General features: G+C 36.1%; 3 protein-coding genes across 3 annotated transcripts; all 3 read left to right on the top strand.

Moving 5' to 3' along the window:
* The first annotated feature begins 145 nt into the window (after positions 1 to 145).
* LOC120623990 (facilitated trehalose transporter Tret1-like) lies at positions 146 to 4,782 on the top strand. The gene is made up of 3 exons (XM_039890287.1): positions 146 to 283; positions 3,267 to 3,402; positions 3,494 to 4,782. The coding sequence occupies exons 1-3, from the start codon at positions 146 to 148 to the stop codon at positions 4,780 to 4,782; spliced, it is 1,563 nt and encodes a 520-aa protein (XP_039746221.1).
* Positions 4,783 to 8,176: 3,394 nt separating this feature from the next.
* Positions 8,177 to 12,563, top strand: LOC120623861 (monosaccharide-sensing protein 2-like). The gene is made up of 3 exons (XM_039890134.1): positions 8,177 to 8,328; positions 10,197 to 10,332; positions 11,243 to 12,563. The coding sequence occupies exons 1-3, from the start codon at positions 8,305 to 8,307 to the stop codon at positions 12,532 to 12,534; spliced, it is 1,452 nt and encodes a 483-aa protein (XP_039746068.1). The 5' UTR covers positions 8,177 to 8,304; the 3' UTR covers positions 12,535 to 12,563.
* A 5,204-nt stretch (positions 12,564 to 17,767) lies between these two features.
* Positions 17,768 to 22,749, top strand: LOC120623604 (facilitated trehalose transporter Tret1-like). Its single transcript, XM_039889666.1, has 3 exons — positions 17,768 to 17,791; positions 19,090 to 19,225; positions 21,455 to 22,749. The coding sequence occupies exons 1-3, from the start codon at positions 17,768 to 17,770 to the stop codon at positions 22,747 to 22,749; spliced, it is 1,455 nt and encodes a 484-aa protein (XP_039745600.1).
* Positions 22,750 to 23,799: the final 1,050 nt, after the last annotated feature.

Here is a 23,799-nt window from a genome sequence, read left to right on the forward strand (position 1 = left end):
GTTGGTCACAATATCCCAGAAACGGCAACGCATTGGATTAGAAAGCTGGGCTTTAATTCAACTGAAACTAAACGTTGTTCATAGAATAACAGCAACAACAATGCGTTGGATTAGAAAGCTGGTTGTAAATCATCTGAAGTAAACGATGTTCGCAGTATCCCAGGAACAACAACGCATGGGATTAGAAAGCTGGGCTTTAATTCAACTGAAACTAAACGTTGTTCACAGAATAACAGCAACAACAATGCGCTGGATTAGAAAACTGGTCGTAAATTTACCTGAAGTAAACGGTGTTCGCAGTATTCCAGGAACAACAACGATTTGGATTAGAAAGCTGGTCGTGCATTCACATGAATCTAAACGTTGTATACAGTATCCCAGCAGCAACGACGCATTGGATTAGGAAGCTGCTCTTAAATTCAAAATAAATCTAACGTTTTTCACAGTATTCCAGGAAAAACAACGATTTGGAGAAGAAACCTGGGCTTTAGTTCAAATGAAACCAAACGTTGTTTACAGTAATCCAAAAACAACAACGCGTTGGATTAGAAAGCTGGACGTTAATTCAACTGGACTGCAACTGGAATAATGTGCATAAAGTATAATTTAAAGCCCTTTGACCTGTAATAATTAAAATACACTAGACTGGCCTTACAAATAATAAATTCGGCGCACCCATTTGAATTACGCCATTTTTTAACATTCTATTTGAATAACCGAATATGTAAGAGGTCTTGTTAAAAAGGTTTTTTAAAAGATTTTAACAAATTAAACGCCAGTGAATTTCTTTTGGAACAGTACGGGTTTTTTGAACGAAAATGTTTCTTTATAAATTTTAGTAAAAAAAGTTAGTTATAGTTAAAAATTTATAGTTACTACTTGCCGTTAGTAACGTGGCGACGCACAGTGGGCGTAAAATTCTGCTGCCCTTCCAAACGATTCCTGAATAACGCATTACGCATATACAACGAGTAAATGAACACCAAAATACTGCTTCACAGGCTTTAGAGATACATTATGTACTGTCTTTTAGACGTTTCTGTGAAACCCAAAACCTAATAGTTATTGAGTAAACCACTGCCATAGTTTTTACTGAAAGAAATCAGAAACAGCCCTAACGTTACATGCAGAATTAAAGTCATGTGACTTCTGGCACTAAAGTAGGTACGCGTCGCGAAGCATAGGTACTATGCGCGTGTCGGTCTTTTATCTTCAATAGGGTTGTCATAAGTAAACACTTAGAATGTTTTGAAAATAAAAATACTTCTTTTCATTTAATATTTTTACAGCCTAATTTCTTATGAAATATACTTATACATCCTTCAACATTATTTCGTGATTCGGGTACACGTTGTATAACCCATAACGCACTTGTCACTTATCTTACCCTATATGGTTTGGTTGCCTAGCCGTGATCGTTTTTAGCGGTAAGGCCGCCAAATTATTGTCCAATTATTTTTAATATTGTATGCGTTTTTTGGTGTACAATAAAGTATAGGTACTTTTTGCCTTTCTATAATCTACAGTTTAACGTAGGTACTCTTCGTGACAATGGAGTATAAAAACATCTTCACCTCATATAAACGCTATTCCGGTAATAATATAAATACCTGTAGTTTTTTAAAAACACAAATGAACCGTGTCCTAATTATTAATAAGCCCTTCCCATTTCTTGTAGATTAATGAATAACCCTTTGAAACGATAAAACCTCAGAGGCTTCGCGTAATTAATCATAATCATTTATAACCAAATTATGACGTCTGACCGTGAAATTTCGGAAAATGTGGACATTAATAGTCGGAGCTAAGTTCGGTATTAATTATAAGTAAAGCAATAAAATTCAAATTTAAAATTCAAATTTAAATCTTTGTTTGCGTGATTGCAGGGTAACAAATTTGATCTTATAATAAAACATAACAAGTTCCGTGCTACAATCTGCCATTATATGGTATGCAAATTATAACAACACCTTAATTATAAAATTATTTTTCCATTTTATACAAAATGTCAGAAAATTAAGGTATCAAAACTGTGAAATTACATAACAATGTCAACTAAAGTGAAATGATATAAAGTAAACCAAAATATAAACCTAGATACACAATTATTTAAACCTTTACTTTAAGATATTCGTCTACTGAATAAAACTGACGAAGCATAAGCCATTCAATAATTTTAATCTTAAATTTAGGCAGAGGTATGTCATTTAAAGTATTTGGTAATTTGATATAAATTGTTTTTGCCATACAATACAGAAGTTAAATAATGTAGCTTATGGCGTTTCAGGTGATATGACTTACGTCAGTCAGCTTACGATAGCTACATATTAAAACAATGACTTACGTAGACAAAATTGGGAACGGGTTTTTCAGCATCAAGCTTGCCTGCCTGCCACTAATATTTTTTTAACGGAGTCACCGTTAAGAATAAAATTAACTCCGATGGGGCAGTCCAATGCTTCTTCAAAGATTTTATTAAAATAAATAAATATACTACGACTACTCACACATCGCCATCTAGTCCCAAAGTAAGCGTAGCTTGTTTTATGGGTACTAAGATGACTGATGAATATTTTTATAAATAACTAGATGTACCCTGCCACGCTTCGCTGTGGCACATTATGATTGAATGGTTTAGAAAAATAGTTAAAAACAATCCTTGATGCGTATTGTAAATATATCATGCTAAAATTTCAGCTCGATCGGTGCAGAACTTTTCGAGTATTTGAAGCGTATTCGAATTTTCCAGTTGTGGGAATCGAACCCACGGCCTTGGAGTCCCACTGCGCGAAACAGCCGTACAATTTTTCAAAATCATTATACACGAGAACCAAGTAAGATCATGAGTGGACGGAAGGTCTCTGTAGATCTTAGAAGTGCTTATTAGAAACGAAGTGAAGCGGTTCGTATGGGCTTGTGGAATATTAGCTACGTTTCTACCATCGCGAAAGTTGCGGGTAAGACTCTTGCAAGGGACAGGTGCAAATGGAAAAATATGGAGGAGGCTTTTACCGCCGCTGGCGGTCCTTACGTAAATTATATAGATAGTATAAGTACAATAAGGGCAATATATTACTTAGCTATGAAAACATTAAAATAGAAAATAAGAATTTAGGATTAAGGAAAATTGTATTTAACTCTATTATATTTAGCCAGTAAGGTACTTAATTGTAAGGAATGTAAATAAAGCTTTATTATTATTATTTTTATTATTCTACCAGTATAGAGTCAAATGCTTGAAATATATCTGCATTTGTTATTTTCAGTTATTCGTGGTTACTTCAACACTACTGGCATCCATAGCCGCAGGAGGTATGAAGGGCATGCCCAGTGTTCTGATGGAAGTGTTCAAAAGGAATGACAGTCTAATTCAATTCGATTTGGATACAGAATCATGGATCGGTAAGTTCTAAAACTTTTTATTCTTTCATGTATTCGCTATTAAACAGGGTCCAATTATGTCGAAGTATGAATAAATTTGTTGTCATTTCAGCTTCAGTTCACGGTTTTGCTGGTATTGCGAGTATATTTATACCAAACCTGATGCAGTGCTGGGATAGACGATTTGGATTCCGGTGCAGCTGTCTCTCTGTATTGATCGGCTGGATCGTTCTATGCTTCGCAAACAGTTCTATTACTATAATTGTCGCAGAAGTATTTCAAGGCGCAGGCGTTAAAAGCTTACTCGTAGTGTGCATGGTCACTATCAGCGAAATGGTTGATCCAAAGATCAGAAACCAATCGATAGTATCGTACGGAATGATACAAACATTTGTTGTACTATTTGTGCATACATCAGGTAACTTTATTCATTGGAAAACAATAAGTCTCATTATGTGTGTCACACTAACATTCGCCATTATATTTAGTTTTATTTGGCCTGAGTCTCCAGCGTGGTTGGCCTATAAAGGTAGATTTGAGGAAAGCAAAAAATCCTTCATTTGGCTGCGAGGCAAAAATAAAGAGTCGCTTGTAGAGCTGAATGCTCTTTTTAAGGCTCAAAGGGAGTTTTTACAATCCCAAACTTCATCACAGACCTCTAAACGAGGTAAGTCACTGATGAGACCCATATGGCAAAAAATAAGCGGTCAAGATTTTTACATACCGATTTTTCACATGTTCGTACTAATATCCAGTTATTATTGGAGCGGGAATTTATTCATAGTTGTATACGCAATCCATGTTGTTCATAAAGTTATAGAGAATAGTAAATCGGCTTTTATTGCCATGATTTTAATGGATGTAGCTTTTGTAGTTGGGAATGTAAGTTGTCCAATTTTACTTAAATATTTTGACAATAAAACAATTCTTCTAACAGGTGGTGCGTTCTCCATACTATTTTTGTTATGTTCCTCCACTGTTTTATACTTACAAGAAATAGATATAGTAGCAAATGATTCATTGCTCTGCTTGTATTCTTTAGTAGGGTTTATGGTATGCTCTTCTGCAGCATTTTTTATAGTCCCATTTGACGTAGCGACAGAAATTATACCTTTACGACACAGAGGGGTAGCAGGATCACTTTACATTGTTTTCATAAGTGTATCTTACACCACAACACTTAAAATTGCACCCTATGTTATAAATATTGTAGGGACACACGGCATATTTTTACTATATGCGTTTATATTAAGCTTTTGCCTCACATGGATTTGGAAATATATACCAGAAACTAAAAATAAAACTTTACAAAATATAGAAGAACACTTTATTAAACGTTCTAAAGATGTTATTATAGAAGGAGAAATAAATGAAATTAATAGTTTAAATAATATTTATTAAACTGTTTTTAGGTTATCTAACTTTGTTTCAATTCGTGTGAGTTTACTGATATCCAACCTTATATCCCAATATAATATTATGTTTGTATTATTAGAAATCCTATCAATTGGTCAATATTGATCGTTATTATTTCAACCGATGGTCATTACTTGACCATCAGGTATTTATAATGCTTCTTATGGAGTTCCAAATACCTTGTGCTACTTGTATCTAGAGATTCTTTGTAAATTGTTTGATATCGTTATGCTGGGAGTATCTCTACTTGATCAAATCAGAAATGAGGAGATCCGTAGAACTAGAGTTACCTTCATAGTTGAAGTGGCAATGGCGGGGCACATAGCTAAAGCAAGCACCGATGCACCGATCGACGTTGGAATCTTAAAGTGCTAGAATGACGACCCCGCACCGGTAAACGCGTCGTAAGTCAACCTCCAACGAAGTGGACAGACTTCATTTATATTTATTATTAGTATAGTGATTTATAATTATATTTTATTTGATTTATAATATAGTGATTTCCTCGACACAGGGAATCCTAGTGTGGAAATCACAGACTTGATCTGTATTCTTTGGATTACTTTTCATGTGTTTGTTTGAAATAAATATTTAAATAATAAATAAATATTATTATTTATTTATATTTATAAATAAATAATAATATTAATTTATTATTTTAATATTTACTACTATTTTATAATATTTATTAAAATAATAAATAAATATTATTATTTATTTATAAATATAAATAAATAATAATATTTATTTATTATTTAAATATTTACTGCTGGTTTTTTTATTTTATTTATTTACTACTTTATTTACTTTAAAACTGCTGGACGTAGGTATTATTTATATTAATAATACCTACGTCCAGCAGTGGACGTCAATCGGTTGAATTAATAATGATGCTGAAGAACTACACAGTTTTTCGTGAACGGATATGTATAGCTAAAGTCGTTTTTATTTTTAAAATTCTACTGTATCCTTATCTCATTTTGCTCTTCACAACGCAAGAGTGGTGCAAATGTTTGTTCAGTGTTAATTAAAACGATATTGCTCGGTCGCCGCGCGCTCGGAAAAACATCACCCATACCCACTGTCTCGAACTGGGCACGTGAAATTGATCTTTATTGCTACCTCTATTTGATGGCAATCTCTCAGACGGTTTATTATTGGGGTCATACTAATAATGTTACAAGTAATAAAGGTTTCGCAACTATATCGGTATACTCATCAGCCTATCATCTATATCATGAAGATACCTTAGTCCAGCAGTGGGCTGACCCACTGCTGGACTAAAGTCTCTTCATTTGCACGCCATCTCGGTCTATTGCTGGTTAGCTGCATCCAGTTCTTCCCTATTGCATTTACAATATTATCCCTCCATCGAGCTAGTGCTCGGCCGATGCTTTTGTGTCTAGGTCGCGGTTGCCAATCCAGAATCACTCGGCTCCACCGCCCAGTTGACTTTACACGCCTTTGAGAACATTATGGAGAACAGGCGTGGAGGTTTCCTCACGATGTTTTCCTTAACCGTTGAAACAAGTGACAGTTTAATTACTTAAATTTGAACTCAGTTCAGAAAGCGAAGCCAAGTTTTAACAATTGAGATATCACCGCTTGTACATACTACTGCACGCTAATTTAAAATTAACCCAAAAGGACGATATGTTTAACGTTTAATCACAATAACATTATTATAATTAAGTGAAATCACTAAACAATTATTGTACCGGGCCATAATCAGGAGATCATGTTGTAAAGAACTTTTCATAATGCCCTGAAACGCTTTTTGCCTAGGAAAAAAAAAGGCTCTAGGTAAAAAACCTTAACTGAAGTCAGTAAATGCATGAGAGTCCAATTTTGGAGGTTTAAGTCTACGCTTTCAGCTTCTATCACCAACGACAAATCATTTTCATCATTATCAGCATCATGTCAACCCAATACCGGCCCAGTACAGGGCACGAGTCTTCTCCCACGTTAAGGCTATAATCCACTGCGCTGGTCCGGTACTGATAACATTATGGAGAACTCCCAGGCATGTTCCCAGGTTTCCTTACGAAGTTTTTCTTTCACCGTCCGAGCCAGTGATTGACGGCCGGTTGGCGCAGTTTGCAGCGACCCTGCTTTCTGAGTCCAAGGCCGTGGGTTCGATTCCCACTACTGGAAAATGTTTGTGTGATGAGCATGAATGTTTTTCAGTGTCTGGGTGTTTATATGTATATTGCTATTTATTTATGTATATTATTCATAAAAATATTCATCAGTTATCTTAGTACCCATAACACAAGCTACGCTTACTTTGTGGCTAGGGGGCGATGTGTGTATTGTCGTAGTATATTTATTTATTTATAAAAAAAAAGTGATATTTTAATTGCTAAAAACGCACATAACCTAGAAAAGTTAGAAGTGCGTGCTGGGATTCGAACTCCCCCACCCCCGAAAGTAAAGTCGAAGTCCTACCCACTGGGCTATGACCACTTCAACGACAAATAGTAATTGTTAAATTAGGAGTCAATATCTATCTCTTACTTGACTCGTATGAAGTTTAACCAATTATTTGGCGATTAATTAAAGGCGTAAAGCATAAATATGTGCGTTCAATTAATTGATAACCGCATCTTTTTTTAGAAGTCGGTTGATAATAATTACGTATTAGTATAAGTAAATTTATGCGTCTTAAGGTGGATACACATTAAAGCGGAGTCGACTCGGCCATTTATAAACGTTTCTTTATTTTGTTTGAAGAACTGATAGTACCTATCATATGAAAGTAGAAGACTTGCAGTGTAGTAAAGGCAGATTTAAATATAGTGTTCACCACCCCTCGTTTACCCGCGGCCGTCGAACGATGCAATAAACAAATAAATAAATACTGCGCACATCGCCTCCTAGCTACAAAGTAAGCGTAGCTTGTGTTATGGGTACTCTACCATCTTTTGCGATTTACAACTCTATTGCCTAGCGTGCCATCTTTACAATCGGAGAAGCCATTGGTCCAGCAGTTCACCGTCATATACTATTAATATATGAAAGAAGAATACCCAGGTAAGATTGTTGTAAGCTTCTTAGAACAGGTTCGTTTGGAACCCCCGCCACTTGAGCATTAATTTGACTATTATAGTTATAAAACGCATTGCCTCCCTTCTATTAAAAAATGTGGTTAAATATGTATGTATGTCTCAAAAGTGCTTTCGATAAATCTTTTTGGCTAAAGATTTACTTAAGTTTGACTTTACTAATGCTATGTAAAATTCTACACTATTAATTTGACTCGCCTTGACTACGCGTCAGTATGAAATGAACTTTACTTGCGATAATTCTTATCAATATTAACGTGAGTTTTAAAATAGATTGCTCCATTACTATAGCCATTTTACGTGAAACTCATACATTCACAATTACCAGTAAAGGTGAAAATAAAAATGACTAAGTTTAAATAGCTAAAATAATACTGACTGACTGATTCTTTATAAAGTTATGCTCTGTTAATACGATTACAAGATATTTAAACGTAAAACGATGAATATTCCGTTGCTACGCCAGGTGAGTAAATTATCATCATCATTATTACTAAGCGGTGAAAGCGCAGAGGGTAGCAGCTCGACTTCACTTTTGGGGGTCCGATTTCGAATCCCAACACGAACCTGTACCATTTCTAAGTTATGTCCGTTTTAAGTAATTAAAAATATCAATTGATGCGACGGTGAAGGAAAACATCGTGAGGTAACCTGATGCCTGAGAGTTTTAATGACAATGTGAGATGGTGATAACAAAAAGAACACCCGGTTAAGTTTGTTGTGGGCTTCTTCTTAGACCAGGGCGCGATTGGAACCCTCGTAGCTTTAGTTTTAAGTTTACGATTGTAGTTATCGCCATCACTACTCACTGCTATGTACACATTTTGTATATAATAACGCATCAAAAGTGCCATCTATGTGCCTATTTGAATAAAGAAATATTTGACTTTGACTTTTCTACATAATGTTCTCAAAGGTATGTGGAGACCACCAATCCGCACTGGGCCAGCGTGGTGGACTACGGTCTTAACCCCTTCTCATTGTGGGAGGAGACCCGTGCCCTGTAGTGGGCGGTAATGGGTCGATATGATGATGAGCATTATTATTTATCCATTACCGGCTGGCATGAAAAGGATAGGGTTGTAATCCACCACTCAAGCCAACCGCTGAATGTTGGAATTCACACGCCTTTACAACATTATGAAATCTCAGGGCACGCAGGTTTTCTCACGATGTTTTCCTTGATCGTTAAATCATTAAATTGCTTGAAACGTACATAACTTCGAAAAGTTAGAGGTCCGAGGATTAAAATCTACCCCCAAAAGTAAGGCCGAAGTCAAGTTAAAAGTCAATTATTAACATGTTATCAATGGACTGTACAGGGTGGCATCGTTTATCTACGTCTGAAAATGAACAAGTGCTTGACATATTGACTGCACCGGCCCAAACGAAATGTACACAAAAATTTACAACAAAATCCCGAAACATTTATAAGAAAAAGAAAGTATAAACATGTTTACAATTTCCTTAAAACATTACTTGCTAGAGAAAGCTTATTTTTAAAGGAGAATTTTTAATAATGAGGGCGCTGTAACCAGATTTAGAGGAGGACAATAATAAGTCCTCACAGGGTATTATTTCAATATACTCTTTTGAAAATATAATAATTATGTAATATATGTCTATATGACATTGAAATGGAATTTTAATTAAAAAAATAAAACATATTATGTATGCGACAGCGTTCCCTTGGCCAAGCTACCAAGAAAGATTTTCCCGCGGAAAAAAGCTTTAATTTGACAACAAATATACACCTTTTTTCCTTTACCCTAAAGACTTGAATAAAGCTGCTAACTATAAGGACTGCAATTGCAATAATCAGGCAGCAATTACAGCCAGTTTGACCAAATACTGACAATTCGATCGGTCTGAATCAGTGGTAGAAAATGCAAAAACTATATCTTACACATACTTCGCACGAAACAACCACAAGTTATAAGTAGCTTAACCAGAACCAAACGTGGTGCAAAAACTATTCAGTTTGAAGAAATGAAACTATATAATATTTCTACCAAACATTTTTATTTTTTTTCAAAAGCAGTTTTGTTTATAAAAAATTAAAAATTCACTGTCAAAATTTGTTACTGTTTAGTTAATGAAACTAATTTATTATATTTGTATATCAGTCGAGTCAAGAATTTAAATCAAAAACTTAATGTATTGTATGTGAACAGTACGTTCTTTGGAGATTTAAGTCTTTAAACCTTACCTAATAAGCTTGCTAAAATCAAGTGAAGCACTTCGTTTGTGTCATCAAAATATGTTAACTATACGTTTCGAGCCGTGAATTTTCAATTATCTTATTAAACGATTCATTCTGTGTGTGTTTTTCAGTTCTTCGTGGTAAGCTCAGCACTACTAGCAGCAATATCTACAGGCGGTATGATGGGTCTGTCCAGCATTCTAGTACAGCAGTTAAAAAGGAACAACAGTGACATAAAAGTTGACCTTGATACAGAATCATGGATAGGTAATTTCTTGCTCTCTTTTATAGTATTTTTCTCGCAATGACAACGGTCTGTTTATTGCATTGAAGGTTCGTTTAGTGTGTTTGAATAAAATAATTAATTAGATAAACTTGAAAAGCAACACGTTAAGGTCGACAGGAACGAAATAAATAGAAGTAAACTTAAAAAACCTATCTAAATACTGAATTTCGGCCAAATTCTCAGAGCTCTTCCGAAGATGCAAAAAATAACGTAAAATGTTCTTATGAAATACTGCTTAAAGATTTTTTGGATTTAGGTGAATAGATTTAAAGATTACCCCAAACATTTAAATCTTCTCACTTTCATCCCTTCTCCCAAAAGAACTGAGCTAGTTTTCGGAATAAAAAGAACCCTATGTCATACTTTGTTATATGATTTAAAATCATGCAAAGTTTAATTTAAATTCATTCAGTAGTTTCAGCGTGATTTGTGGCCATGATACAGACAGACAGACGAAACTTAAAAAAATTACAGTTTCGCCTTCAGTATCGATTATAAAAATGCCGTCCAAAAAATGTTTTAAAATATCTCATTTATTTACAGAATTTTCAGTTGACCTGTTTCAGTTTTCCTATTAGTATTGATATAGATATAGACTAGCAGTTACCTAAAACTTCGTTGACGTTTATTTTTGGTTAGAGAGAAATCTTTGATTTTTCTGGGATAATAAGTTTCGCCAACCTCAGTTTAGCTGTGCAGCCGTGCACAGTGGCAAAGGTTATTTCTGAAAACTTCCCTAAAATGTTGCTATTTAGAGATAAAAAGTATCCTAGGTCCATCTCCAAGTAACAAGCTATATTTTTGGCAAGTTTCTCTTTCACATTTATTATTTTAGTATAGAAGTAAGGATGCGATTTCATATTCTTTTATCAGTATTTGTTTTTATTTCAGCTTCAGTTCACGGCTTCGCTGGTATACCGAGTATTTTTATACCATACCTGATGCAGTGCTGGGGTAGGAGATTTGGTTTCCGCTGCAGCTGCTTATCTGTGTTGATCGGCTGGATCATCCTTTGCTTCGCCAACAGTTCCTTGACTATAATAATGGCAGAAATATTTCAAGGCGCAGGCATTAAAAGCTTACTCGTAGTTTGCATGGTGACAATCAGTGAAATGGTTGAACCTAAAATCAGAAACCAATCTATCGTTTCGTACGGAATCATTCAAACATTTATCGTACTATTCGTTCCCACAGCAGGCAACTTCCTCCACTGGAAAACAATAAGCCTTATTTTGTGCTTTCCGCTCGCATTGGCCATTATATTTAGTTTTATTTGGCCTGAATCACCTGCGTGGTTGGCATATAAAGGCAGGTTTGAAGAGAGCAAAAAATCTTTCATATGGCTACGGGGTAAAAATAAAGAGTCGCTGGCAGAGATGAATGCTCTTTTTATTGCTCAAAGAGAATTTTTAAACTCCGAAATGACCAAAGAATCCCCGAAACGTAGTAGGCTGCTATTAAGAGCTGCATGGCAAAAAATAAGCCGTCGAGATTTTTACTTACCAATTTTTCACATGTTCGTACTACTGTCGTGTTATTATTGGAGCGGTAATTTATTGATAGTTGTATACCACCCTTTACTTGAAAGAGTTATAGAGAACAGCGAATCAGCTTTTATTGCAATGATTTCAATAGTCGTAGCTTTTATAATTGGGAATGTAAGTTGTCCGATTTTACTAAAATATTTTGGCAACAAAACCATTCTTTTAACAGGCGGTGTGTTCTCCACAGTATTTTTGTTATGTTCTTCTTCTATTTTTTACTTACAGGTAGTAGGTATAGTGGCAATAGATTCCTCGCTCTGCTTGTATCCTTTATTAGGGTTTACGGTATGTTCTTCCACTGCATTCTATATGGTCCCTTTCGGTGTTTCAACAGAAATTATACCTTTACGACATCGAGGGGTAGCAGGATCAGTTTACATAATTTTGATGAGTATATCATACACTATTTCACTCAAAATTGCCCCATATTTAATCGATCATTTAGGAACATATGGAATATTTTTACTCTATGCATTTATTTTGAGTTTATGCCTTACATGGATATGGAAATATGTACCAGAAACAAAAAATAAAACGTTGCAAACCATAGAAGAAACCTTTGTTGGAAGCTATAAAGATCCATCTGTTGTTATTGATGAAGGAATGAATGAAAGTTATTATTTAAATGATAAAGAATAAAGTTTTAGTTAAATTTCTCTCAATAAATGTGTACCCAAATACCCTTAAATAGATACATATTTGATTTAAAACGAGAATTAAATTATTTTACAACATAGTAGTTATAAAGTATTTTTTTTTTTAATTTTGGAAATAAACTATCGAATTGTCAATAATTATTATTGACTAATTTATCGTAATTCTTGCTTGGTTACAGTAAAATACTTACTGTCCATGCATACAGATATATCTACGTTCAAGCAGAAAAAGAAAAATCAAAATAGCATCAGGAATTGATAATGTTTATTGTTATTGTTCCCAAATTAACATACAGGAGGCAGAGACCTTGTAATTACAGTGAATCTGATACAAAAAGGAATATATTATTTTGGAATAAATAGGAAATTACAGCTCTACTCTTTTGAACAAGAATAGAAATCATTTTATGACCCTATATTTTTTTTTTACATATATGGAGGAGGAAAATCCTCATGGATACCACTAACTGGCATGCCCGACTTCACCTACAATTATGAAGTGACCTGCGGACTAAAAACCTCCTCCATCCTCCACTGTACTTTCCGGTATTACACTAAGTATTCCATCAGAAAGGCAGCTATTTAATTCAGGCTTCGGTGTTCTGCCTATCTCATTCGTCATCTTCCCGAGATTTCATAACGAGCTTTACCAATTTAGCAACTTTTTCCCATTCATCCTTATTCGTAAGCATTCTAGGGTATAAAGTTTTAAGGCGTTAAATTGCTACATAACGTGACATAATAACAATAATTATTAGAACCTCCATAATCGTGATGTGTGCAATCTTAGAGACCATTTTTTTTGAATGGATGTGGGTATGTATAAGGATGTCTTTGCAGTAGATAAGGCTCTTACTCCACCATTCCTTGGTATTCCTTGGCAAAGAGAACCGGTGCAAGCCTATAGTAATTAGTAACTCAGATCGTGTGGCTATTTGCAGGACTTGCATGAAGATTCTACGGGACCACATGTAGAACAAATCGCATGTATATTTTCGTCACAATTTGTTGACCTCTTCGGGGAATCTGAAGGTTTTGTCTGTGCAATTATAGACGAGCAACTACCGGTAATATATTATGAGAGATGACACAGGTCGAGCAGGTCATCGCCCTGGGGTGCCCCTCAGGATTAGTTTCCCAGTGTTCTTATCTTGCTAATGGCGAATACTTGCACAGACATCCTCAAGAGGCCAGGATAATCCATCAACACCTTGCTTTTCAATAGGGTGCTATCGATTTTGAGATGCCTTACCATAGGTGTGGCGTCAGTTCATGAAATTAGCAGTATATTGCTCTACTGGGATCGAACGATTATGTTTAAGTATGTACTGACAAGTATGTTTAAGTTAATATACCTGATATAGTGCTAGACGATCAACCATCGCGCGTGTGGAGTGTTTTATAGTCGTTTTAATCAATGGTCTTCTCGCGTAAAGCTTTGACAAATATCTTAAGAAGCTTTGGCTTGGTTGTTGGATTAAGGATCGTACACTGAAGGCTGAAGGATCCTTGATACGGCGTGTATTGTGAGGGGGTTCCTAACTCTGGAGCCCTGAGCGCCGGTTGCTTGGATATTCAAGCCCCAGCCCGCAAGCGGAGAGATTTAAATAATTTTTTAACTTTTTTTTCAATACAATATTGTTGTGCATTAAAAAAAAAATGTAAATAATGACAGGAAACAACACAATATGAGACAGTATATCTGCTTAGTAATTAAGATATTTAAATATAAGTATAAATAAGGACGAGAAAAAAAAACGAGTATACATGCATACAGAGTACAGCTCTTAGTTATAATTACTAAGAGCAATTTAATGTATGAAATTCTACTCTAGTCTTATCTTATTTTGCTCTTCACAGCGCAAGATTGGCGCAAATGTTTGTCCATTGTTAATTAAAACGATATTGCCCGGTCGCCGCGCGCTCGGAAAAATACCTACACTCGCTTACTCGAAGCTTGCGCGCCAAAAATAGACCTTAAGATTTACTGCCGATGATGACGACCTGCTTGGTGAGCGCCGCGAATTTAAGAAGGAGGTTCCGGGTTCGATTTCCGAAAGGGGCAATTTGGGAATTTATAATTTGGCTAGGTTGGCTTTGGCCGCGGCTAGTTACCACCCTACCGACAAAGACGTGCCGCTAAGATGCCGATTTAGTGTTCCGGCGCGATGTCGCGTGGAAACCGATAAGGGGTATGACTACCATACTCCCTAACGGGTTAGCCCGCTACCATCTAAGACTGCATCATCATTTACCAGGTGAGATTGCAGTCAAGGGCTAACTTGTAGTGGAATAGAAAAATAAATGCCTCGTTGGTAAAGTGGTTTGAATGTTTGGCTACGGATCATGAAGTTCTTGATTGGATGTTTAAGTTTGACTAAAAATGTTGTAGAGAATATTTTATTTAGCTCTTTATTTGTTTACGTAGGCGTTGGACCGGAGTTCGACTACTCTTTCTAACTTTTCTAAGTTTCTTTTCTTTTCAAGTTATGTGCTCTTTAAATAATTAAAATATAAATTGTTTGAACTGTGATGTTTTGTTTACGTAAACGAAGTCGGTTTTTTGTCACAAAAAAATTTCACGTTTATTTTGTGGGTAAGTGAGGAAACCCACCCACGAAGAATTAAGATACCTCATACAGCCATTGTTGTATGCAGTGTATTGTGTTCAAAAACAGTGAAAACGCCCCGGGCTCGTCTAACTTTACACCCGCGGAATGTTGCTAGCTCACAAACTTTTCTCATTGTACTTTTTTATGGTAAACGTTTAGAACATTAGAGGTAAAATAATTACTTTATACTGCTAAATGGTATAGTGGAGTGATTTTTGATGCTTCAATATTAGTCGTGTACACGGCTTCTGTATGTTCTTAATTCTGTGGTTTCAATTATCTGAGTTATAATAGTGCTCAAAATCTTTTACAAAATACTGCTTTTCCCGAGGCCAGGATGTTAATGGTTGAGGAGCTCTCCCGGCGCTCTCTTACTTCACTTCACCAGCTTATTTCTTGAACTCCACCTCCACCTCTAGTGATAACAAACCAAACAAAAAAGAATCATAAACATCGGTTTATAATTCGCGGAGTAATCGCATAACAAATATACAAACTAATTCACGTAAATAATAATTATTAGCGATAATGCAAGACCGGGTCGGTGACATGCTTAACCGATATTTCATATTATAAAAGTACACACGTCCCTCATCGAAGAAAAACCGGCAAAGTGCGAGTCGGACTTTCGCTCGAAGTGTTCTGTACTGTTATCTATAAAGACGGCAAAAAAATCATATCACTTGCCCTCTCAAATTTTTATTTTAGTGTTTGTATTTCTAGCGGCAATAGAAATACATCTGTGATATTTTCAATTCTCTTAGTTTCGTGGTTCATGAATACATTAGATACAGTGCCGGATAGACAGAAGGACGGACAATTTTAATTTTTTTTTAATTTCGAATCGGAACCCTAAATAATTAAAACAAAGGAAAAGAAAACACTTGTACAAAGTGAAGAAATACAAATAAAATTTTTAAGTGGATGATCTTCCAATATAATTTAAATTAAATTATACGGGGGTAACATGTAAAACTTAACATTTCATGTATTCAACCGTAAAAACACATGCACGGTAAGGACGTGCGTGTAGACCTGTAGCCTTAGTAGGTAGAGTGAATTGTACCTTATTCAAATCTATTTAAAGTCATAAATCCCATTTTTCTGATTTTCATTTTGCTAAATATGTACTGCCAAGTCTTAGCTGAAGAATTGCAGGCAACTTCAACCTTTAAAACAATGCAGTTAAGATCCTGATTCTACTCTGATGAAGTATTTCAATACTCGAAAACGACACCTTGGTTCAACATCATCATCATCACTTTAACCGATTTTACGTCCCCTGCTGAACATAGGCCTTTTGATGTCATGTGTCCACCTCTTTGGGGGTTTGCAAGGTCGCCATTCCAACACCTTGGGACCCCAACTTCTATCAGTTCAAATTCAAATTCATTTATTTCAAGTGGGCCTACTTTATAAGCACTTTTGAAACGTCAAGTATGTATGTTTGTGTGACTCTACCACCGGTTCGGAAAACAGATTCTACCGAGAAGAGCCGGCAAGAAACTCAGTAGTTGCTTTTTTCCTACATCAACATTTACAATCATTTTGCTATCTTGCGGGAGATGAGAGCGAGGCTGGCTGCCAAATGTATAGTAACCTCGCTGTACTAGATGCGTTTTTACACATTAAATATATGCATTGGTAGGTCAAGAATTTCCTTAGGAATCTTGTTGTAAAAGCGTATACTCAACCCCACAAAGGAGTTGCACCTTTCGCAGACGATATGCAGATATCACTAATTTATGACCGTTTCTGGTAAGTCGATTGTTAAGTTCTCCGAGCTATGTGCCCCGACCATTGCCATTTAATCTTCGCGACTCGTTGAGTTATGTCCGTCACTCTATTTCTTCTACGGATCTCATCATTTCTGATTTAATCACGTAGAGATACTCCTAACATATTCCTCTTCGTCGCTCACTGAAACTTTATGGGGACTACATCGGACCCCTCGATTGCGATCGAGCAAATCTCTCAAATCTCGATCACAGCTAGTGACGAAACTGAATTCGATTCATGCACTAACTGATGTTTATACCACCACCAGATTGCGATGACTCGCAACTTTGACTGGAATGAATGTGGTCAACATAGGTCAACCTTTGTTGACCACATTCCTTAGGCATGGAATTTGCAATTTTAGGCGCTGAAGAATATCAAGTTCACTTTCAAACAGGCAATATCTGACAAATATGTCGTTGGAATTCAAAGTTATCCGACGCACGTTGGTTGCTTAGTTAGGTTGTTAAGTCTGGAAAAACAAACGAATACATTTTCGCATTTATAACATCAATACGGATAACTTCAAATTCGAGGGAGACATGAACTGAAATCCATAAAAAACGAGTAAGTTAAACTGATAACTACCTCTTGTGCGACTCAGTTCATACATATGGTCGTTAACGTATTTATCGCCTTAATACCAACTGGCCTTATCGAAATTAACGTGAATATTAAACAGTTCATTTGATACTTCTGGTTGTTTAAAGTGTCGTTACGTTTAACTTCTAAGTAACATTGCGACGATTTCTACTAATTTAACATTTTTCTGTATTAAAATGCTACTCCTGGACTGAATGGAGTTTGAATGAATACACGATTACAATGAATATCCCGTTTCTACGTCAGGTACATAATTTATTATTTTAAATAATTCTCAAAAGAGTTTTTGAGTCTACTGGTGGTCCTAGAGCGGTCAGTTACCTTGGCCAAATAATTAGTTTGGCCATCTAAAAGGGCAATGCTGCCAGCATCTTTGGCACTTTGCGTTTCAAAGACGTTTTAGATTTTATTTAGTGTTATTTTGGTACATAGGTTTTATTTTAGTTAGTCATTCCAAAAAAAAAACGTGCAAAGCTCGGTCATCTTGGTAGGTACTAGGTATTTAAATAACCATACTAATGCTATGAAGAGGATAGATTTGTTTGTGTTTGTTTGTAATCGATAAACTTAGAAACTATTAAACTGATTTTTGGATCTCTCAAAGGCATTTGACATTATGTCGTACGATGTTCAAAGGAAAAACTAAAGAAAATTTATGAACAAATGAGGATTACTGAGATTTTTGTATTTAAACCAAAGAAACTAAGTTACATGGGGTATTTTGTTGCCCACAATTATAGGCTAGAAGTGCGGTGTACGTTGAGAAGGTCCAACTACGTCAATCCTCTTTAGCCTTTATGTGAATGACCTAATTGTTGAACTGAGCAGAACGCATGTTATGAAGGCATTTTGTGTGCTGGATTGGCAATGTATGTGCTAATAACCTTAGTCATGAGGATGCGTTACAAATTTGTGACGTGTACGCAGTCAGTCATGGCATCATATATAAGAAGAGAACATTATGGAGAACTCTCGGGCATGCATGTCCTTTCAATGAGTAGTAGTTAAGGCTATAATCCACCACGCTGGCTCAGTGCGGATTGGTGGACTCCACATATCTTTGAGAACAATATGTAGAACTCTCAGGCATGCAGGTTTCGAGCTCGACCCCCCCTAAGTGTTGTCGAGCTCCTGCCCACTGCAATATCACAGCTTAATATTGAATTACTTAAAACGCACATTACTTAGAAAAGTTCGAGGTGCGTTGTGCGGAGTCCTAAATAAATAAATAAATAAAAATAAAAATACTACGACAATGCACACACCGCCATCGAGCCCCAAAGTAAGCGTAGCTTGTGTTATGGGTACTAAGATGACTGATGAATATTTTTATGTATAATATACATAAATACTTATTATATAAATATAAACACCCAGACACTGAAACACATTCATGTTCATCATACAAACATTTTCCAGTAGTGGGTATCGAAACCACGTCCTTTGACTCAGAAAGCAGGTTCGCTGCAAACTGCGCCAATCTGCCGTCGGCATAAAGATAGATACAAAGATAATTTTAAAATTTTTGTAATTGCCATTTTCAGTTATTCGTTGTGAGTTCGATACTACTAGGAGCAGCGTCCACAGGAGGTATATTGGGACTGCCCAGCGTTTTGGTGGAACAATTAAAAAAAAATGATAGTCTTATAGAAATTGACCTGGAAACTGAAACGTGGATCGGTAATTATTTGGTGTTATTCTTATCATTTCATATCTTGCATCATTGACCATGGTATGTTTCATCAAAATCCTAAACAGTGCACTGCTGTACTAAAGGCCTCTCCCAACGGCAATGGTTTTGACGGCCGATTGGCGCAGTTTGCAGCGACCCTGCTTTCTGACTCCAAGGCCGTGGGTTCAATTCCCACAACTGGAAAATGTTTGTGAGCATGAATGTTTTTCAGTGTCTGGGTGTTTATATGTATATTATAAGTATTTATGTATTATATTCATAAAAATATTCAACAGCTATTTAGTACCCATAACACAAGCTACGCTTACTTTGGGGCTAGATGGCGATGTGTGTATTGTCGTAGTATATTTATTTTTATTATTATTATTATCTGTGTACACTTTAGTGTCTCAGCCAACAGCTGGTATTTCAGGTGTGCACGGACCTAAGCCAAGTACACACCCAGAGTCAAAAAGAAAAAAAAACAACTTAATAATTAATTAAGTTAATACTTAAGGTTGTGGGTTTGTATGTGTGTAGGATTGTGTTTGAGGGAAATGTCATGTCTGTGTAGAAGGTGTGGACGTTATTGTGATTGTGCGTGGGTTCACCAGTTCGATGTGTAGGCTCTTCACTACCCTGTAAGAATTTACGGACTATCCTGCGAGTGTTCAGGATTACAGCTTTTTGGAGAGATATGTAGGTGAATTCCGGTAAATTGAGTAAGCTGAGTGCAGTCACTCAGCTTACTCAATTTACCGGAATTTGAAGTTGTTTGGGAATGACACCTGTAGTGGATAATACTATGGGAACTATGCTAACTTCATTAAGCCGCCACATGCGCTTTTATTATTATAATGTCCGCCCATAATCACCACGCTGGCCAGACGGGTTGGTGATTACAATAGATGGTAGTAGTAGCACAGATGATGCTTAAGTCCGTTCTCTGTTATTATTATTACATTTTTTTCATTCCTCTACAAGTTAGCCCTTAACGGCAATCTCTTTGTGGTAAATGATGATGCAATCTAAGATGGTAGCGGCCTAACCTGTTAGGGAGTATAACAGTTATATATACCTCTAATCGGTTTCCACGCGACATCACGCCGGAATGATAAACCGCTTAGTGGTACGTCTTTGTCATAGGGCGGTAACTAGCCGCGGCCGAAGCCTCTCACAAAACCAGAGAAAATTCAGAAACTATAAATTCCCAAATTGCCCCCGCCCGAAACCGAACCCGGGACCTCCAAGGAGGTCATAGCCCTTAGTCGCCTCGTACGACACCCGCGGAAAGAGTTATGGTAATAACAACTGTATTCTGATTTGCCGTCACCACACGGCATACAGTAAAGGCAAGATATGTTTAGTATACTCAATTTGGAAATAATGTAGAAAGGGGGTGAGGCAAATCTTTGACCTTGTGGTCAGACCAAATAAATGGAACCGGCACCCTAACGACTTAAGCGAAAGCCACACACCTTATATAACCTGGTCCTTAGCGATGAGCAAGTGTTTACAAGTAAAATTATTGAGAATAATCTGAGTATTGGGCAATATAATAATATTGCATATGTGTGGTGTACCATACTTGTCTCGAAGCGTTTAACTTCAAACTGGCTCTTACATACTGAATTTTTTTTGTCTTGGTATGAATATAATTCAAAGGCCTTATTGAGATTTTTATTGGACCCTTGGACGAGGGTTGGCCGTCTTTTTCCCTTATGAGTCCGCTCCTTCTTCAGCATCAATTTACCAAATTTTTTTTGGGGCTGATAATACTGATAACATATCTAATGACATAAGTTATGATATATCTAGATTTTTAAGCTATGGTGTGTTTTTTAGCTTTTTATATCGTCTTCTGCATATTATATAGTAGGTATATTACGTGTACAGGTGACTTAATTTACGTAGAGGAAATTTTGCCAGTGTCCTCGCTATATTTACCGCTAAAAGACTGTATCTCCTTTAGTGGAGTTTAGATTAGGTTTAGATAGACAGGACTCAACTCCTGGTCGGCGATTACTGGGATACTTTAAAGAGTCCTTTTTACAATCACAATCATCATCATATCACGATTCTTTTCCCACAATGAGGAGGGGTTAAGGGCGTAGTCCACCACGCTGGCCCAATGTGGTACAACCCTTTACAATATTAGTCGTAAAGTATGTGTGGAGGATTTTTTATTACCGTTGTTTTTTAGAAAAAAAACCTTTTTTTTTTTGTTTTTGTTTTAGCTTCAGTTCACGGTTTTGCCGGTATCCCGAGTATAATTATACCATTCATGATGCAATGCTGGGGTAGAAAAATTGGATTCCGTTGCAGCGGCCTCTCCGTCTTGATCGGCTGGATCATCCTTTGCTTCGCGAATAGTTCCGGTACTGTGATCATCGCTGAAGTATTTCAAGGTGCAGGTATTAAAATATTACTCGTGGTGAGCATGGTTATTATCAGTGAAATGGTTGAACCTAAAATTAGAAACATATCAATAGTTTCGTACGGAATCATACAAACAGTTGTCATACTAGTCGTCCATACAGCTGGAAACTTCATTCACTGGAAGACCATAAGTCTACTTATGTGCTTTCCGATCGGATTGGCCTTAATTTCCAGTTGTATTTGGCCGGAATCGCCAGCCTGGTTGGCCTATAAAGGTAGATTTGACGAAAGCAGAAACTCCTTTATATGGTTACGAGGCAAAAATAAACAGTCGCTTGCAGAGGTAAATGCTCTTTTTATTGCTCAAAGAGAGTTTTTGCACTCTCAGTTGTCCACAAAGTCCTCAAAACGCAGTAAACCGTTAATGCGAGCATTGTGGCAAAAAATAAGCGGTCGTGATTTTTACTTACCAATTTTTCACATGTTCGTGCTTCTATCCTGTTATTTTTGGAGCGGAAACTTATTGATAGTTGTATACGCTATCCGTATAGTAGGTAAAATTATAGAAAATAAAGAATCAGCTTTTATTGCCATGATTGTGATCGACGTGGCTTCTGTAATTGGGAATATATGTTGCCCTATTTTGCTTAAATATTTTGCCAACAAAACTATTCTTTTAATAGGAGGTGCGTTATCTATAGTATTTTTAATATGCTCCTCAACTATTTTGTACTTACAAGAAACAGGTATAGTAGCTACTGATTCATTGCTCTGTTTGTATTCTTTAGTGGGATTTATGGTATGCTCTTCTACAGCATTATTTATGATCCCTTTTGGCATTGCAACCGAAATTATACCTTTACGACATCGAGGGGTGGCCGGATCACTTTACATTATTTTAATGAGTGTATCATACACTACTTCACTTAAAATAGCGCCATATATTATTCTTCATCTAGGAATGCACGGTATATTTTTAATGTATGCATTTATTTTAAGTTTTTGCTTTATATGGATTGGGAAATATGTACCCGAAACTAAGAATAAAACTTTACAAAGTATAGAGGATCATTTTGTTAAGAACTCTAAGGATCAAAAGGTTTTTACGGATGAGGAAACGGATGAAAATATCTATTTAAATGATATCAAATAAATGTTCAATATACATACTTTTCAATTAGTGTACTTATACCCGAGTTTGAAACCGATAATCCTTTTGCATTTATTTAGGTGTAAGTCAAAATTATATTTAGACAAAACGTCTGATTCAATTTAGTATATAACTCTGATTTATTGCCATTGCTAGTTTTTTATTGGCTGTTTGTATGTTACAGGTTTAATTGGTTTCAACTCAAAAAAGAGTATTTGAAATACATTTTTAGTACATTTCATGCTCAAAAGTGCTAATAGACCAGTGGGTGTATTCCTTTAAGAGTGACCGAGATCGATCTCCGGCACGCATCACTTTTCAGAGTTATGTGCGTTTTCAATTGAGGAAATTTAAAATATCCCTTGCTTTAACGGTGAAGGAAAACATCGCGAGGCAACCTGCATGCCTGAGAAATCCCCATAACGTTTACAAACGTGAAGTCTACCAATCAGCATTTAAGCCCTTCTCATTCTGTAAGGAAGACCCGTAGTGGGCAATAGGTAGACCAAGATGATGATAACGACATTAAATGTTGCTTGCTTTAGAATCAAGAAAAACAACTAGCAGATTTGTCATTGGATTACATTTGTATATCATCAAGAGCTTAATTATAAATAGTACGTTGTGCAATTATCTGTCAGGATGACAAAGCATTGTAAAAAAGTCTATTATTACAGAAAGCACTAATTAAAGAGTTTGCTATCGAGAACGCAACCGGCCGGGAAAGCTTATGAGTGAAAAATACTTTTGAAAGAGAATTAACTATGAACTAAAACTGCCCTTTTTATAGTTATAACTTACGTACCAAGTAGACGAACCACCTGATGGTAAGTTTAAAACCATCGCATATATAAGCTCTATATTTCCGACTCTATAGCTCTTGACGGCCGATTGGCGCAGTTTGCAGCGACCCTGCATTCTGAGCCCAAGGCCGTGGGTTCGATTCCCACTACTGGAAAATGTTTATGTGATGAGCATGAATGTTTTTCAGTGTCTGGGTGTTTATATGTATATTCTAAGTATTTATGTATATTATTCATAAAAATATTCATA

Source organism: Pararge aegeria, chromosome 5 (genome assembly GCF_905163445.1).
Source record: "Pararge aegeria chromosome 5, ilParAegt1.1, whole genome shotgun sequence".
Classification (NCBI taxonomy): Eukaryota; Metazoa; Arthropoda; class Insecta; order Lepidoptera; family Nymphalidae; genus Pararge; species Pararge aegeria.

What these genes read in the sequence shown, in the direction of transcription:
- LOC120623990 (XM_039890287.1), top strand. Translation starts at nt 146, where the DNA reads ATGTTCGCAGTATCCCAGGAACAACAACGCATGGGATTAGAAAGCTGG. An exon ending in TGGTCGTAAATTTACCTGAA is followed by an intron (nt 284 to 3,266) that starts GTAAACGGTGTT and finishes TGTTATTTTCAG; the next exon opens with TTATTCGTGGTTACTTCAAC. An exon ending in GGATACAGAATCATGGATCG is followed by an intron (nt 3,403 to 3,493) that starts GTAAGTTCTAAA and finishes TTGTCATTTCAG; the next exon opens with CTTCAGTTCACGGTTTTGCT.
- LOC120623861 (XM_039890134.1), top strand. Translation starts at nt 8,305, where the DNA reads ATGAATATTCCGTTGCTACGCCAG. An exon ending in ATATTCCGTTGCTACGCCAG is followed by an intron (nt 8,329 to 10,196) that starts GTGAGTAAATTA and finishes TGTGTTTTTCAG; the next exon opens with TTCTTCGTGGTAAGCTCAGC. An exon ending in TGATACAGAATCATGGATAG is followed by an intron (nt 10,333 to 11,242) that starts GTAATTTCTTGC and finishes TTTTTATTTCAG; the next exon opens with CTTCAGTTCACGGCTTCGCT.
- LOC120623604 (XM_039889666.1), top strand. Translation starts at nt 17,768, where the DNA reads ATGAATATCCCGTTTCTACGTCAG. An exon ending in ATATCCCGTTTCTACGTCAG is followed by an intron (nt 17,792 to 19,089) that starts GTACATAATTTA and finishes TGCCATTTTCAG; the next exon opens with TTATTCGTTGTGAGTTCGAT. An exon ending in GGAAACTGAAACGTGGATCG is followed by an intron (nt 19,226 to 21,454) that starts GTAATTATTTGG and finishes TTTTTGTTTTAG; the next exon opens with CTTCAGTTCACGGTTTTGCC.